This window comes from Varanus komodoensis, unplaced genomic scaffold (assembly GCF_004798865.1).
Source record: "Varanus komodoensis strain SLA01 unplaced genomic scaffold, ASM479886v1 scaffold32, whole genome shotgun sequence".
Taxonomy (NCBI): domain Eukaryota; kingdom Metazoa; phylum Chordata; class Lepidosauria; order Squamata; family Varanidae; genus Varanus; species Varanus komodoensis.
The window spans coordinates 9,264,557-9,280,816 of record NW_025335798.1 but is presented as its reverse complement, the minus strand read 5'-3'; the positions used below and the strand labels follow the sequence as shown (position 1 = coordinate 9,280,816).

Below are 16,260 nucleotides of genomic sequence, written 5' to 3'. Positions count from 1 at the left end.
AGAAAGTGTGTCCGTTGTGCAAGTAAATCTCCCACAGACAGACACTCCCCCTGCCTCTCTGCTTGGGTGAGAGCACATCCCTGAATTATGCCTTCATTGTCACATCGTAACAAAAAAAACCCTGGAAGCATGGCGATGATCAATGAGTGCTAGGATCCTGGAAGCTGCCTGAACGCATGGCCAGGAAAGCATGCAAACTTGGGGGGAAAGGGGGCTGCCACCACCAAGTGGAAGTTTGGACATCATGAGAGTCACTGTCTACCATTGATGATGAGGTCCCGGTCAATACCAAGAGAACACTTAGACCCAAAAGACGGTTCAATCCTGAGAGGGAGCTCCTGTCTATTGTTGATGTGAGGACCCGGTCAGTCTCAGAAGAGCACTTGGACCTATAAGACCTTTTGATACTGGAGCAGAGGCCCTGTCAGCCATTGATACCAAGGGCCTCTTGGTACCAACAGATGCCGAGAAAACCCCCATTGGCCATCGACACCATGGCCACTTGATCTCAAGACAGAGGCCCTGTCAACCATCAACACAGGGCCACTCAATCCCAAGAGGCTGCTCACTACAAAAGAGAGCTGCAGTTGACCATTGACGCCAAGGGCCACTCAGACTTGAGAGGTGGTTCAATACTGAGACAGAAGCCTTGTCGGCCTTTGACACAAGGACTATCTGAATATAGTCCATTCAATATTAAGAAAATGCTCAGATCCAAGAAAGCAGTCAACCCAAGGGGGAGCCCCTGTCTACCATCTCCATAAGGCCTGGTTGCATCACCAGCCTCCTGTCAGTACTGAGGAGGCTCCAGGGCATCCTGCAAGAAAGACTGCAATTTTCAATCTCAAGAGGACATTCAAGTCTACGGACGTTAACAGAGATCCTGCAACAATCAGGGACATCCATCCCACTGGCACCACTATGAGGACATGGTACCAACCAGACAACACTGATGATGATCTTCGATGCCACCAACTGTGAGATCAAGAATGTCCTCTTCATTGTTGGATACCAAGGACTATGTGTCCCACTCAGACCTATATGCATCACCCATCACCACGCAGGATCCAGTGCTTCCACTGGATGAGATGGGGAAACCCTCCAAACAGGCCCTATGAATGGCAAATTCCCTCAGTCTCTAAACACAGCAGCTTGGAAGATAGAGTCGTGGACCCTTTCTTTGACACCACCTGCATAGAGGACTCAGCTCCACTGGTGATACCATTCCTGCCTATGCTGCTGCAGATGATTCATTAGAGGTGGAAGGTCCTTGCAACCACATACGCTACCTCTGGTGGCTTGAAAGATGTATTGGATCCTGGAAGGAGACGTCCTGTTCATCTTCCAATTTGGTCACTGTTGAACCTGCACAGGCCCTAAGGCAGTGCCAACCTTGGTGCCAGCAGAGCAGAAGGGCTGACACCTGGACAGTATGGTGAAACAGGCCTAGGTGGCTCCAGCGCTTGGCCTCTGAGTCTCCAGCTGCAAGGCTACCATGGCCTGCTACCAGCTGCTCTTATGGGACACAGTTGGGGCCATGTGTGACCACCTCCCTGATGACTACCCAGAACTGGCTCAGGTGTTTCAGTCAGAGGCCACAAATCTGGCTCATCAGCAGACCTCCTCAGCAAGGCACCATGTTGACTGGGACCGAAAGGCAATGATAGGCACTGTAGTCACTGCAAGGCATGCATGGCCAAGCTCTGCAGTGCTGCCATTGGAGAGCCGCTACTGCATTGCGGACTTCCCCTTCAGTGGGAGGGGGGGCTCCTCACAGTGTGTATGGATGAGCACATGGACTACCTGTGGAAGACCAGGATGATGGTAAGGAAGATGGGCTTCCGAGAATCATCCGCCAGACCTCATAACTGGTTCAGGCCCCCCAGCCTTCACACTAGCACAAGGCCTGGGCCAAGCGTACATCCAGGATGCAGGCAGCCCCGCTCCCCCAGGCTAGAGTGTGTGACACCGCAGTCCACTTGAAGCAAGGGTGAAAGCACCCAGGGTGTTGTGTGCTGAGTATCCCTCCCTGCAGTAGCAGAATCTCCACTGCTTCTTGACAGATGTCTTCATTTTACACATAAGTCTCTGAGCACACACAAAGCAAAATGTTGAACCCTCTGCACCCCCCTTCATCCAAAGCTTTGCTGAGGAACCCTTCTGTGTCCGTCTCAGGTGGGAGGTGCACTGCGGAAATGGGCATGCCTGCATTCCTCCCTCCAAGATCCGAATTGGGCCATCCTGCAACTGTGATGACAGACTTTTGGGTTCACTTCCTCAGGAGGCTTTAGTTCTTCATCCAATAGACTCCCCATCTCTAAGTCCCCCACCTCAGGAAGTTGTTGTTCTTCATTCCCAATGGATTGACTGGGCCCCTCGGCTGCCCTCAAGCTAATCTCTTCCCTAGCAGGCACAGGCAGGTACCCAGGGCTTTGGACTGCAGCTGGAGCTGTGTCTGTTTCAACAACCATCTCATTATCAGAGCCCAAGCTGTCAGTCCTGCTGGGATTGGCCAAATGCCTTTTATAAGCTCATTCTCTGAGTCTGAGCTGTCAGGCCAAAGTGGTCAGCTTCTCATGATATCATGAGACTGGGGCAAAATCCTCCACTCTAACTCTCTAAGTCTCACAGCATGGCACATTGTGCCATAAACTCTCAAAGCTGATGCTCTGCCACAGTGTGTCCGCATCGTTGATGCTGCCCTGAAACCATCAGTGAGAAAGTCATGTGCAAGAGGAAGCCCTTGACCCATGGGTTGCCATGACTGACCCTCCAATATCTATACACGCTCTTCCCAAAAGGAAGAGCTTTATCTGCTAGGGCACTAGCAGCCTGGATTGTGCTACCACCTTCCCAGCCTACTAGCTGGACGGTCTACAACTCTTGCCCCATCCAAGAGCCTATTCCATATGAGCAATGGTGCCACCCACAGCCCTCTTCATGGGAATTCCTTTGCAGCGCCTTTGCAGAGCAGTTGCATGGTCCACACCTTCAACATTTGCCAAGGCCTACAGGCTAAATTTCTGGGCAAGGGCACACTGTCCCTTTGACAGAGCAGTCCTCCCCATGACCTTCCAGTGATGACCCCATCCCACTGTCCTCTCCAGGGTAAACTCACTAGTCACCAGTATGTGTGACGCATAGAGGCCCCAAAGAAGAAAGTCAGACTGCTTAACTGTAACTGTCATTTTTTCAGTGGTTATCTATATGTTCACACAACCCACTCGCCAGCCCCACTTGTTGTTGAACCAGAGACAGCTATCACCCCTCTGCAGGAGGTACAGAGGCCAGACCGAGGCAGTACAGCACTCCTCCCTTGGTCCTGGGACCTCTAGGTGGTCTCAGTGGAACTGAGGGAGTGGGTGGGAGCCCCCCATGGATGCTGGGAAAGGAAGGGGAGGGGTCCCCTACCAAACTAACGCTTACCTGTAGAAACTTCCCTTCAACAGGCTCCACACAAGCACAGATGATCACTTGCAAAAGGACAGCTACAGGTAAGTTACCTGACTTAGGGAGCCCTTGAGAAATGGACCCGGATGCTTTGAATCTCCCTTTTTTGCCTGGTCGCACTGTCGCCTTGCATTAGGTTTCCTTAACTAAACTAAAATTCCCATATGTAGTTCTGCATGTTTTTTCTGAGTGCTCATAAAGCTTGGCATGCTCCCCCGCTTTTATTCACCATGTTAACTATTCTTCTCTTGGACCTTTGGTTTGTAATAATATTTTCAGTTTAGCGATAGTTTTTTTGATGAATGTTTTACAGTTCTGTAAAGCGGGATGGACAGGAAGTCCCCTCCCCACTGCTGTTATGGGGACTGGATGGACACATTCCCCATCCAGCTGGAAGGTATTCTGGTTAGAAGATGGGAGGGCCCAGCCAGGCTTTTGCATCCAACAGAAATAATTCTCCTCCTCCTAGCCCTTTGCTTTTTGTAGACAGAGCTTAAGTGGAAAGGAGCCAGCAGAAAGCCACAAGAGGTGGGGGTCTGAGTTGCCCCCACTAGACCTTCTTCAGGCCGGATAACATCAAGTTGGCGGGGCCACTCTCGCTGATGCCATCGCCTCACCCATTTTGTTTTTGAATATGCTGAGGGAGGCATGGCACTCCGGCAGCACTTAGAAATGCTCTGGGCAGGCCTCACAGGGACACTGTTCAAAAGGCCTTGGACAGTTTTGGGAAGAACGACTCTTCCTGCTGACGTCAACCCCAGTCTCCTGCTTCTCAGACTGCTGCCACCAGGTGGGTGGTACGCCCAACACAATAGTTCAGGGCATGCGCTTGGCTGGCTCTGAGGGAGGTAGCCACTCCTCGCAGCGCTGGCGGCTCACCCTCTGCAGCCCCGCCACCCTGTTGGGAGGAGAGCAGTGCACAGGGCAATCCCACATCCGCAGTAACAGCAAGGCGCCTCTAGGGAGTATTTCTCCATGGGTTGGATGGAGGTTTTCCATTTGTGTTGTACAGATTGAATCTCAGCACACATGCACCTTGCCAGTTCGTCCCAGACAGTCCAACCCATGACAGATCACCCCAAAGATTGCTTTCATGTCGTACGTAAAGAAGAAAGTGGATGGCAGTTTGGCTGTGGATTTCTTTTCCAGAACAAACTTTGGCATCCGCTTGCAAGGCTGTCTTCTTACCCAGTTTTACCAAATGTACCGGCTTTCACTGGGCAGATGTTCCCAGCTGAAAGTGGGAACACTTTCACGGGCCGAGTGGTCACAGTAGTCGAAATGTGCACTTAGTACATTGAAACAATGGAAGAGGGTGGAGTTGCAGTCCTGCACAGGCATACCAAGCCCCGTTCAGCACAGCAGGATTTCCTTCTGAGTGATCAGGCTAGGATTGCATGGGAATACCTGATGGCTGGTATGTAATAAGAGGGCTGATTCTCCAGCTGAGATGAGTTATTTGGACTTGGTATCTAAAATATCTGATGGAGTGGATGATGTGCCAGCAGCCCCCCTGGAGTATGAAGTACAGGAAGCAGGTGGCAGTTAAAATGTTCACCTGATCCAGCATGGCAGTGCTTACTTTCTTAAGCCATAAAAATCTGTAGCTGAAACAAGAGGCATTTCCTAGGCAGCGAAGTTCTTTTGTAACTTTGATTGCAAGCCTTGCAATCGGGATGGTTCTCAGCAGTGCGTCACTGTTGCATATCTGGAATGTATGATACAATTACGGATGCAGTTTGCTCCTGCTGGAAGCCTGTGGTAAAACTCTCTCTGTTAACGTGTCTAAGTTGCAGGCTCAGTTATTACTGGTGAGCCAATGTGATGTGACTGGATTTTTGAAATAGCCCCAATATTGGCTTACTTTTTTATTTTTTTTTTCCTAGGCAGCGCAAATAGTCCTGATTTCTCTGTTTGAACTGAACACTCCTGAGTTTACCATGTTACTTGGTGCCTTGCCAAAGACATTTCAGGATGGTGCTACCAGGCTACTCCACAACCACCTCAAGAACTCCAGTAACACTAGTATGGTGAGATGGTTATCCTGCTTTTCCTTAAAAACCAACGACAGGCATTTATTCTCGCTTATCTGCTCATATGCACAAAGCTCTAAAAATGTGCCCTCTTGGCTTCATAGGATTAATACAAACATTGTGTTGAGACAAAGCAGGCCCCATTGTTATAAATGTACATAAAGCACCTATACCTTTTCAGTTGTGTGCTTTTACAAGAAGCTTGGCATTGCCCAAATTTCCCCAACCTTGTATCCTCCAAATGTTTCCCAGTCATTATGGCCAATGGTCAGGATCTGGGAGTTGATCTGCAGCATGTTTGGAGGATGCCAGGATGGGGAAGGTTGGGCCAGAGCTTGGAAAGTGAGGCAATTATAAAATGCCAATTAATATAGCTGATGCTTAGGCCTGGGTATGAGTTTTAAGGTTCATAATGGTCACCCTCAAAGAAGAGGTGAGAAACAGGAGCAGAATGTAGGCTGATGGCACATAATGACAGGGAAGGGGGCAGATCTCATTCTCCCCTGCCCTCTAACTCAGCACCCTGGTCTGTTGCATGACAGTGTTCCAGGATGTGGGCCCGTCATGGCCTTTGAAGAATGTAGCTTTTCCAAGGGGTACCAGCATTTCAGCACCCCTTGTGAGTCCTGCATTCCCACAGACCTGCTATGCCTTTCCAAGGGGCAGGATGGTGCGTTCTCTAATCCCAGCACACCAGACTGCAGAGAGGGAGATGGTGGAAGCTTTCCTCTCCCTGCAGCTGGACCAAGTGCCTCTGGCCTTCCTGCCAGACAGTAAGGTAAGTTTGAAGGGGAAGGTATTCAGGGCTATGTGGGGCTTAAGGATAGTGATTTACAGCTTCTGAAATTTGACTTCCTCGGGAAATAAGACCAACTATACTGGAGGAGGTGTTGGTTTTTTCTGTGTTTTTATTTTTTGCTTTTTAAGTACCTTGGGTTATTTTCTTTAGAATATTTGTTAAGCTGTTTCAGCACAAACCTAGAAGTTCCCTGGTTCCCTTGCAAAGTTCAGAATTATTGAACCAATTGCTGTTTAGCTAACAATAAACTGAAGCTCAGTCCAGACAAGACAGAGGTCCTGTTGGTGGGTGGTTTGGGCTCCGGGGTAGGTGACTTGAACCTCGTCCTGAATGGGGTTGCACTCTCTCTAAAGGACAGGGTCCGCAGCTTGGGAGTGCTCCTCGACCCAGAGCTGTCTTTGGAAGCTCAAGTGACTGCAGTGGCGAGGAGTGCTTTCCTTCAGCTTTGGTTGATCCATCAGCTGCGTCCCTACCTGGAGAACGATTGCCTGGTGACAGTGACACATGCATTGGTTACTTCCCGATTGGACTTCTGTAACACGCTCTACGTGGGGCTGCCCTTGAAGACAGTCCAGATACTTCAGATGGTGCAAAATAGAGCTGCCAGGTTGCTGACGGGGACTGGGCGTTGTTCTCATATAACCCCAGTCCTCCGTCAGCTTCACTGGCTCCCCGTCGAAGTTCGGGCCCAATTCAAGGTGCTGGTTATTACCTATAAAGCCCTTAATGGCTTGGGACCTGGTTATCTAAAGGAGCGCCTGCTTCCATATTTGCCCTCCTGCCCCTTGAGATCGGTGGCAGAGGCCCTTCTCCGGGAACCCTCCGTGAAGGATATTAGGAGGGTGAGTACCCGGAGGAGGGCTTTCTTTGCGGTGGCACTCCACTTATGGAATGCACTCCCCAGAGAGGTCCGCCTGGTGCCATCGTTATTTGTTTTTCGGCGCCAGGCCAAGACCTTTTTATTTAAATGATATTTTAATAATTATTAATATTATTTATTGGTTTTAAAATCTTTTAGGCAGGATGAATCCAGATTTTATATGTTTTTGTCTATATCACTGTTTGTTTATAATGTTGGCAGCCGTCCTGAGGCTTATGCAAATGGGACGGCATACAAAAATGCCAAACAAACAAACAACTGTTTATATATTTTATTTTAAAATTTTATTAAAATTTTATTTTTGGACACAAGCAGGTTACTAACAGAAATTGATTACTACACAATATAGTAATGAGCGCAAAATTGTACAGTACATTGTTTTTTTCTTCTTCCTGTGACACAGTATTTGATCCCTTCTCCTCTTCCTCCTCCTCTTGCATCTGTACTAGGGTTCCCCTAGCAATACTGTTGGCCGAACTCCTTCACGTCACCCTAGCAGCAGAACCAGCCCCTTAACTTCACCTACCAACTGTTCTCATGGAGGACTGTCTCCAAGGTAAGGCTGTAGCTTCATTGCAAAGTTGATATGTCATGAATCTGGAAGACCTTCTTCATAAAATGCATTTGGCTGGAATGTACCTCTTCAAGGAGCAAAAGCCAAGTGTATAGCACATTTGCTCAGCTTTACAACTAGTGCAGGAAATGAAGCTCATCTGTGCCTTATTAAAACTCTTCATTGTCCTTTAATGAATTTTTTTTGCAGAGAATACCAAATGTCTATTTTGAAGACCATGTCTAAAAGATAAGGCTGCATCTGCAGTTTTGAATTACAGGCACGTCATATATATGCAGGGACTGAAACTTGCCTACATGTGTTTAGAATTTTTCTGTATTGCTGTACAATTGAATTTTAATTGTGTATGGAACGGTGCCTCTCCAGGGAAGTCTAGAAAATGAGAGGAAGAGTTTTGGAAGTACACTGTTAATACATTGGAGAGTGAGCTTAACAGTTGGACTAGTTTGTTTCTTGGTGGCATGTGTAAAATGAACATGAGAACCAAGGGCAATTAAGTTGCTGCTTGAAACAGTCAGGTGACAAACAGGTAGGTTAGAATATGGCAAGAATGTCACAGTGCTTCAAGCAGGAGATGCCTCTGGGTAACAGAGAACATTCTGAAAGGAGGAGGATGAAGCATTTGAGATTGTTTGGGGTGGGGGAAGCTGCCAGACACATGAGCCATGGCCAGCGGCCAATCCTACAGAATGAATGGTGTGATAATGATATGCCTCTTCCCTGGTTTTGAGCTTTTGCTTTGCTTTGCTTGAGTTTTGTTTTTGTTCGTTTTCTTGTTTTTGTTCATTCTGCAACCAGAGAGGTAGATAGCAAGCACCTTGAAAAGATTTGTGAAAATGTTCAGACCCATACAAGTAGAGAGGTAGACTGGATTAGTGTCCCTGTGCTGGAGTGAGGGACATGCACAGTCCTCTGTAAGGCTTCATTGTTTGGGTAGCCTGGGCAGGACCAGGATCATGAGCAGCATCCTGTGCATTTGCCAGTGGGCGCCCATGGCAGTTGCACTACATTATCCCACAAACCACTCACACTTGGACTTCGATAGCTGCACTGATGAATGGCATAGTTTCAGCAGCAAAACACCACAGCTTGAAACATGGGGGAGATGCAGTTTTCACACAACGGAAGGGCTGCCTTGAGAATAGACATTTGGATCCTTCAGAACCGCTGAGAAATCACTGCTGCAGAAGCTTTCTAATACATTTTGGAGTGATCCCTGCTCAAACAGTACCCAGTGTGAGCAACTGGAGGAACCTCGCCTGCTAAGCCACATACATCAAGGGTTTTAGCAAAAGAGGCCAGTGGAAGATGAGTCACCGAGATGCCATATTCATGCTGGATAGCGAATTTTATGCATGCCCAAGTTTGCTCATAGTGCCCTTGCAGTCTAAATGAAGTGTTTTAACGATCTCTTTTGAGACACTTAAAACACTTAAGTGTAATATCCAAGGTGCACATTTTAAGCAATACTTTGATGCTGAAGGAAGTCACTGCACATTAACAACATGGATGTTGTTGATCTCATCATGAAGTGGTTTGGCTGCCATGAACAGACCCTTTAGGGCTTGCTCTTTGTATTGCAAAATCCCCAGGGGATGTTGAAGACATGGACCCATCCTCCTGCAATAAGCATTCAAGGAGCTGCTATCTTTGGACCCCTTGCCCTTGTCTTGCCCCCCTGGAAAGCCTCTCCTCTGAAGAGGAGAGGAGGAGGACCAACCTGGGGCAGGACTCCAGTTTAGCTGTCAGGGAGGAAGGCTCCTGAGCCAATGACGGGCCCTTCCTAATGGCTGGATTGAAGTCCTGGCCCTGAGCTCAGTGCTTCCCTCTTCAGAAGAGGAGCCTTGCTGGGCAAGCGTCTTCAACATGCTCTGCTGATCCCTTTGTTGTTCTCCCAGCACACCCTGCACAGAGCTCCCTTCACTGCAGCTTGTAAGTGGCCTTTCGACATGAGGTGCAGAAATATTGAATCCCAATTTGTGGGAGTGCAATCAAGTGCTAAATACATTTGCCACTGAAACCTCTTACCACCTCTTGGAACTTGATCAGTTTACCTAAATTAAATGCAGTGTGCATTTGCTATTTGCTGTGTTATTTATTACATATGCCTTTGGCTTTGTGTTTATACACTTTTGTTCTTGCATAATCAAACTCACACGCCCATATGAAGACACACACACACACACGTCCTTAGCACAAGCACAGGATGTCCATTTTATGCTTGCGCACTCAGAAGTAACTCCTGTTGAGTTCACTGGACATGAATGCTGCTTGAAAGTCATTTTAAACACCATGATCTATGCTGTGTATAGGATTGCGGTCAATGTATCTCTTGTGGTACTTTTAAAGTAGGGTTTAAGTAAAGTGTATATTAAGGTTAGGGTGGGTTTTATTATATTTGAATTACAGATATGAGACACTTTAAATAGGACTCTGATTTTAAAGGTGCTTCCATACAATTGTCAAAAGCGTAAAATGGATTAGTTCTTCTGCATGTCTCTGAGCATCAGGCATGCAGGTTGTGCTCCCAGGTGAAGCCTTTCCATAAACTGTCAGGAACCGTCAGCAGGAGCCCTCCCAGTGCAACTCCACTGTCCTGGTCCACGTCTCCCTAGTGGGTCCCAGCCTTTTAGGGAACTAACTACCTGTGGGGTTGGTTTTCCATTAGGAACTAATTCTGTTTTCAGATATTTTAATAGTTACTCCGTTGGCTGTGACATTTTATTATCTAAGGTATTATCTAGTCAGGTGTACATAACATACTATGTTCTGTTGAAATATCTGAAATGCTATCATTGATCTAGTAACCCTAAATTCTTCTTGCCACTTTGAATTTTGTAATATCTTTTATTCTTGGGAAATCTAGTCAGTCTTGTTTTTTGTGTTGGGAGAGATTTTCATAGATTCAGCACTTAGAAATTCCTCAGCATAGATGGAGGCTAATATGGTAAATAAAATATATTCTTGCATTAGGTCTAGAATCTGGTTTCCTACAAACTTGAGGGCAATGGCCCAACAAAGGAACTTCTGAAGTAAACAAAGTGTGTGTTTGTGGGTGTATATGGATACACAAACAGGACAAAGACATTCACATGTATATACACATACATTCAAGCGCATGTATGCAAGAACATGTACCTTAATCTCTTTTGTTGTTTTTTTTTCTTTACCATTTATGCCCCACGTTATAGGTGTGTTGCATGTTTAATTCCAAACAGGCTTCTTGTTGTACCCACCTGCCACATTCATACTGGCATCTAATACCCCTTTGTTAAAATACCTGGTTTTCAACCAGCTACTTTTTATTTCTGATGCTTCCATTGAACCATCCTTTGCTGCTTTCCTGCTCCCGCTCTGAAATGCTGGCAGTATTGTGAGTTGTTTTAGTATTTCTTTAGTTCTGTCTTTTTGTCTGTGGCCTTTTTTGCATTGTTAATTTTGTTGCTGTTGCTATTCTTGAATGGTCAATCATGCAAATGCTACAATTACCTGATTTAGGCAAGTCATAAGATGATGCTTTTGGAGTTTTAAACTTACTTTCTGGGAATTTTGTGACAAATGATATCTCATTGCTTTGAAGTATCAGGATGTTTTCTTGCAAGAGCGTTACATTTTTGGGTGATGAAGTTGGCCACTTGCATGATTATATTGTGATAGGATATGTGAGTTGCTCTTTAAAAGTTGAGGTCGCATGTTTTTGGATGATCAGCTCACAGGTAGGTGAGATTTGAATGTCTGGGATTTATTGTCCTCCCCCGCACCTTCTCTCTGTCTGTCTCCTTCCGTCCATCTGTCCTTCCTTTCTTTCCCGAACATCACTGCTGATTCTCTCTCTCTCCCTCTCCCTCTCCCTCTCCCTCTCCCTCTCTCTCGTGATTTCCTTGGTGGTGGTGCTCACAGAGACACTGTTGTGACATACACTAGAACTATATCTAACTTCCCATTTCCAGTCTTACAGCATTCTTCATTTATTTACACACCAGTGTGACCTTTGCCTATATAATGTACTTAAAACTCAATAGAAATGAAATGACAAACGGAATACTCCAGCAACTCCAGAAATAAATGTCTGTCCTGACATATGAGGCTGACCCAGAGGGACTGCCCTGGTAGCATACGGCAGGTCCCATATTCATTCTTCCCCAACCTAATAGGTCTCTGAAACCATTAACAAACATATTGTTTGTTTGTTTGAACTAACATATTGGTGTTAAGCTCAACACACTGCTAGCCTTACTTGCATGTGCTGGTTAAGAACTAACTGGTTTAATTTTAACATTTTTTTTTAAAATCCTGCACTGTGGTTAAGTTTGAAGATGGAAAGGAAGGAAAGATCAGGAAGGTCAAATGAGTGAACAAAGACAGTAGGAGGATGGATGAGGCCTTTCAAAGATCCCAGCGGATACTAAATCTGTTACACCTATTCTACCCCGCTCTCTCTCAGTCAGTCGCTCTCTCTCTTGCTCTCTCTCATATTCCATATGATTGATTTTTTCAGTAGAAAGATAACTAAAATGAACAAGAAAATACAAGCACTTTCACCCTTGATATGGAAAGGCATATGGGTTTCAGCCTCCTTGAAACATTCCTGAGATTCCTGAGTCCTCTTAATGTACCTAAGAGAAGATACAGCACAATAGACATTTGGATTTGTTTAGTCAAAAAAGTTCATTGGGAGAAACTGGAGAACCGATTCTAGTCCACTTTAATTGGAGACAGAAGGACAATAATTCTGAGCACCTCTTTGCTTCTGAGTTCTCAAGAGCATCACAAGTCACCTTTCAGAATACACTGACCTTTTTTTCCCTGGCTTTACATCAGGGCCTTGAACTTACCTGGTCTGTTCAGTTCTGGTCTTTTTGCTGCAACTGCTTCTCTTCCAAATGTTAAGAGCGAAGCTGGCATAATAAAGAAACTGCAGGTTTTGATACAAGGGGAGTTGCTGGTGACCATAAGCATTTCCTTATGGTCCTTAGAGGTATACAGTGAGAGGATCAGGGACACTGTTATAATGCTGAGAAAACTGCTAGACCTTACTGCTGGATATGCCAGTTATGGACTATTCCTGACAGCTGTAGATGTGTACATAAGACTTAGTGACCATCAGCATTTGGCTAGCTGTGGCTAGCTGTAGAACATTCTGTTACATAGGTGAATTTGTTCCAGATACAGATTCAGCCCATATTTCTTAAAATTAGCTAAATGAGTAGAAACTGATCCCAGAGAAAGCCGATGGCCAAATTTTCATTGATTTTTAATTGTAGGATCTATGTTGTGAAATATGCAAATAGAAACAAATGGAAGCTGTCCTAAATAACAGCATCGATAGGTGTTAAGTATATTACTGGACGGCAACCTGCTTAACATGAAGTGAATCAATGGAGTATTCCAGTCTTGATTTGTTTCTATTAAGTTCCTCTCTTGCTGAGAAAGCATGACAAGACTCAGCCACTCAGATTATAGTTTTGTTTTCTCCCTTTTTCTGTTTCCCCCCTTCCTTTCTCTTTTTTCTTCCTGTGATCACTGCAGTCGTTTCTGGGGTTGGAGTGCAGACGGGCTGTCGAAGCACCCCCCTCCCCTTTTTCAGCCTAACTCCATCCCCGCCGCTCCTTCTCACAAGACTTTCAGGCGCTCTTACTCTCCCAGGTAACAAACTACCTGTTAATCCAACTTGTCAGAGGTGTCACAATATTATTTACCCTTTGTCTCAGTAGAGTGCTTCCAATCAGATAGGTCCAGGGGATGTGGAGAGGGGCACCCCCTTCTGGCTCTCTGCTTTTATCTGTGGAGAAATCCTTTCCCCATCTCTCTGCTGCCGAAGTGCCGCCTGCCAAGTCACCACAGATACGTCAGCACGTATTCCTCTTCCTTCATTCCTTCTGCTGGAAACACAGCAATAAAATTGAGGTCAGGGCTTGTGTCAGATAAGCAGGTCTCCTGAGCTCACATCCCTTAACCCATTTCCCCCTTAGTTTTGGGTATGCACTTAAAGCCTGGGGTAGAGTCCCATGCAAGAAAGCATGTGGTGACATGAAATAGGCAAGCAGGGACCAGGAGTCAGTGAAAGCACTTTGCCCTGATAATCAGGCAACATAACTAGAGCAATATGGATGAGCTGTTACTTGGAAATTATACTGGCCACACTCACACAACATGCTAAGCCACTGTGCAAATAAGTCCCCTCATGAGAGTTCACAAAGCCAGGCATGGTGCTTCTGACAGACTATCGGGCTCACCATGAACCAATACCCCCTTCCTTCTGCCTTGAATGAAGCTGCTTCCATCAGCAGAATGGGCAGGGGAGCAATCCCCCCCCCCCCGCCTCGCTCCACTCATGCCCTCCAAATCTGCTCCAGAGAGTTGGGCAACTCTAGGGAGCAGGTGGGGGTGGTGGGCACAAGGGATTGCAAAGGGAAGGAAAGGAGGAGTAAGTCATGCCACACAAGTGGACTCCCAGTTGTGCCATGCTGAATGCGAGCCGGTATCTGAAGCGTCACGCTGCAGCAAATTGTGCAGTTTCAAGCATCCAGCTCTGTGAGAAGAACTGAGCAATTCAAACGGTGAAATGAGAAGAAAGTGTTGTTTATTTTACGGGGGGAGGGGGAGAAACCCCTAGACAACGTACTTTTAAGTCATTTTCTTTACAATTACATGAGGGGAATATAATGATAACAGTACAAATGTACATGAGAATAAGAACTTTTGAACAGGTTCCAATTGTGTCAGCCAGCAGAGAGGTAGAGCACTGGTATTTGGAATAACTTTCCTTTACCCTTGAGATCAGCTTGTTTTATGTGAGGAGGTGCACGAAAGGTTCCAGATATTGGCAAGCTTCATATCCTGACAAGTGTGTTTTTTGGAGGCTGTGGCAGTTGGAAAATAATATTGTGACATCTGTAAAAGTCACACATCTCTTCATTTTTTGTTTAGCTTCCAGTTTTCTGCATGAATCACTGTTTTCTATCTTACGTGAGTGATAGGATGTATTTATTTATTTACTGTAAATGGATGTTGTTTCATCATTCATTTCTTTCCTCTCTTCCCTCACATTATCTACATATCATGCAGTTCCTGTACTGGATAAATGTATTTGCTTGCACATGTCAGTATTCTTAAATAAATAATAATCCAGAAACTGTTTTTGTTACTTTCATGAGCTATTTTATAATACTTCATTCTCAGGTTATAAAAATAGGTTCTTCCCTTGTGGATGTTGGATGCCACTGGTATTTTAAGATTTCAAATAAACTCCATTCCATGGTACAAGTAATATGACATAACCCAGACATCTGTATAACGATGCTCCTCAGATGTTATTGCTTTGGAATAATAAACTCTGTTTGAAATAACTCTTTATGAACTGCTTCACTGCAATATACTTTTTATTGCTAAAAAAAGAGGCTCAGATTCCAAAGTGATGCCACCCCCTGTCTTATGAACTGGGACAGGTAGTGTTCCCAGGCCAAGAAGGCCGTCACTGCCAGAGCTCGGCCCCTTGCCCTGAATAGCCTACATGAGGAGGAACAACCAGTGGAAGGGGGGGAAGCTAAATTAGCAGGGATGTGATGTTTGTAGATGCAGTTCCTTCAGCTTAAGCTTGGTTTCAGTGGTACATGTGTGATGGTGTCAAGAGTTTCGCAGAAGATAAGTGTGAAGGAAGGTTTGAAGAAAGAAAGTCAGAGGAGAAGAAGGTCTGAGAAGAGAAAATGAGGAAACCTGAGATGCCCAGTTTTGGACATACTGAACTTGATACATTGGTATTAAGATCTGAGCTACAGTATGACATGGACAATTGGAATTGTGGGACTGGATGGAGGATGAGAAGGTCCAGGAAAGAAGATGTGTGTGAGGGTGAAACAGAGGAAGAGAAGGTGGCATTGAATGCTTCTAGCATTTTGTGAAGTTGCCCACTGTAGAAAGAGGCTTCACGGGCTCAAGAGACTTGGGTTTTTTTTTTTTTTGTGGGGGGGCAGGTACAGCTGAGGATTATCCCCAAAAGGAAACATTGAACAAACCATGTGAGTGGTAGGAACAGTGCCAGCCATCAACTGGAACAGGGGATAATCAACTGTATCAAAGGCAACAAAGAAGTTTTCAGAGCCCTTTGTGTGTTCAAGGCCTTTGGGAAGCTGATGTGAATGTGGATGTCTGCCTTCTTGTGTTCATCTCGCCCATGAATGGAAAAACTGGCATACACACATTTTGGGGCAAGTTGAGGCTTGTCTTAGGACTTAAGGAAATCTTGCTGAGAACTGTTTCAGTTAGCACAAAACATTATTTGTCATGCAGGGATTACCAGAGTTTTGTCCAATATCCATCAGGGAGTCATTAGCTTAGAGAGTTCATTTACACAAATCGTACCCATCTTGTGTTCTCATGGCTGAATCATATGGAAAACCTTAATTGTAACCTTTTTGAGCCCAAAGATGTTTGCGGCATTGCAACTCTCGCACCTTTGTAAAAGCTCTTTTCTAACCCCATGCTGTTCTTAGGCGCACTCTCCCTCCCTCCCTCCCTCCCTCCC

General features: G+C 45.7%; 1 protein-coding gene across 9 annotated transcripts in view; it reads left to right on the top strand.

The window, feature by feature from the left end:
- CLASP1 (cytoplasmic linker associated protein 1) overlaps positions 1–16,260 on the top strand; it is a 222,703-nt gene that overhangs the window by 178,229 nt on the left and 28,214 nt on the right. For 8 of the 9 annotated variants that reach the window (XM_044438058.1, XM_044438065.1, XM_044438064.1 and 5 more), the window contains 2 exons: positions 5,337–5,480; positions 7,612–7,718. In XM_044438058.1, the coding sequence (XP_044293993.1) occupies positions 5,337–5,480; positions 7,612–7,718 (251 nt within the window). Of the gene's footprint in view, positions 1–5,336; positions 5,481–7,611; positions 7,719–13,265; positions 13,383–16,260 lie in introns of all 9 variants that reach the window. The other variant, XM_044438066.1, reaches the window with a different exon arrangement.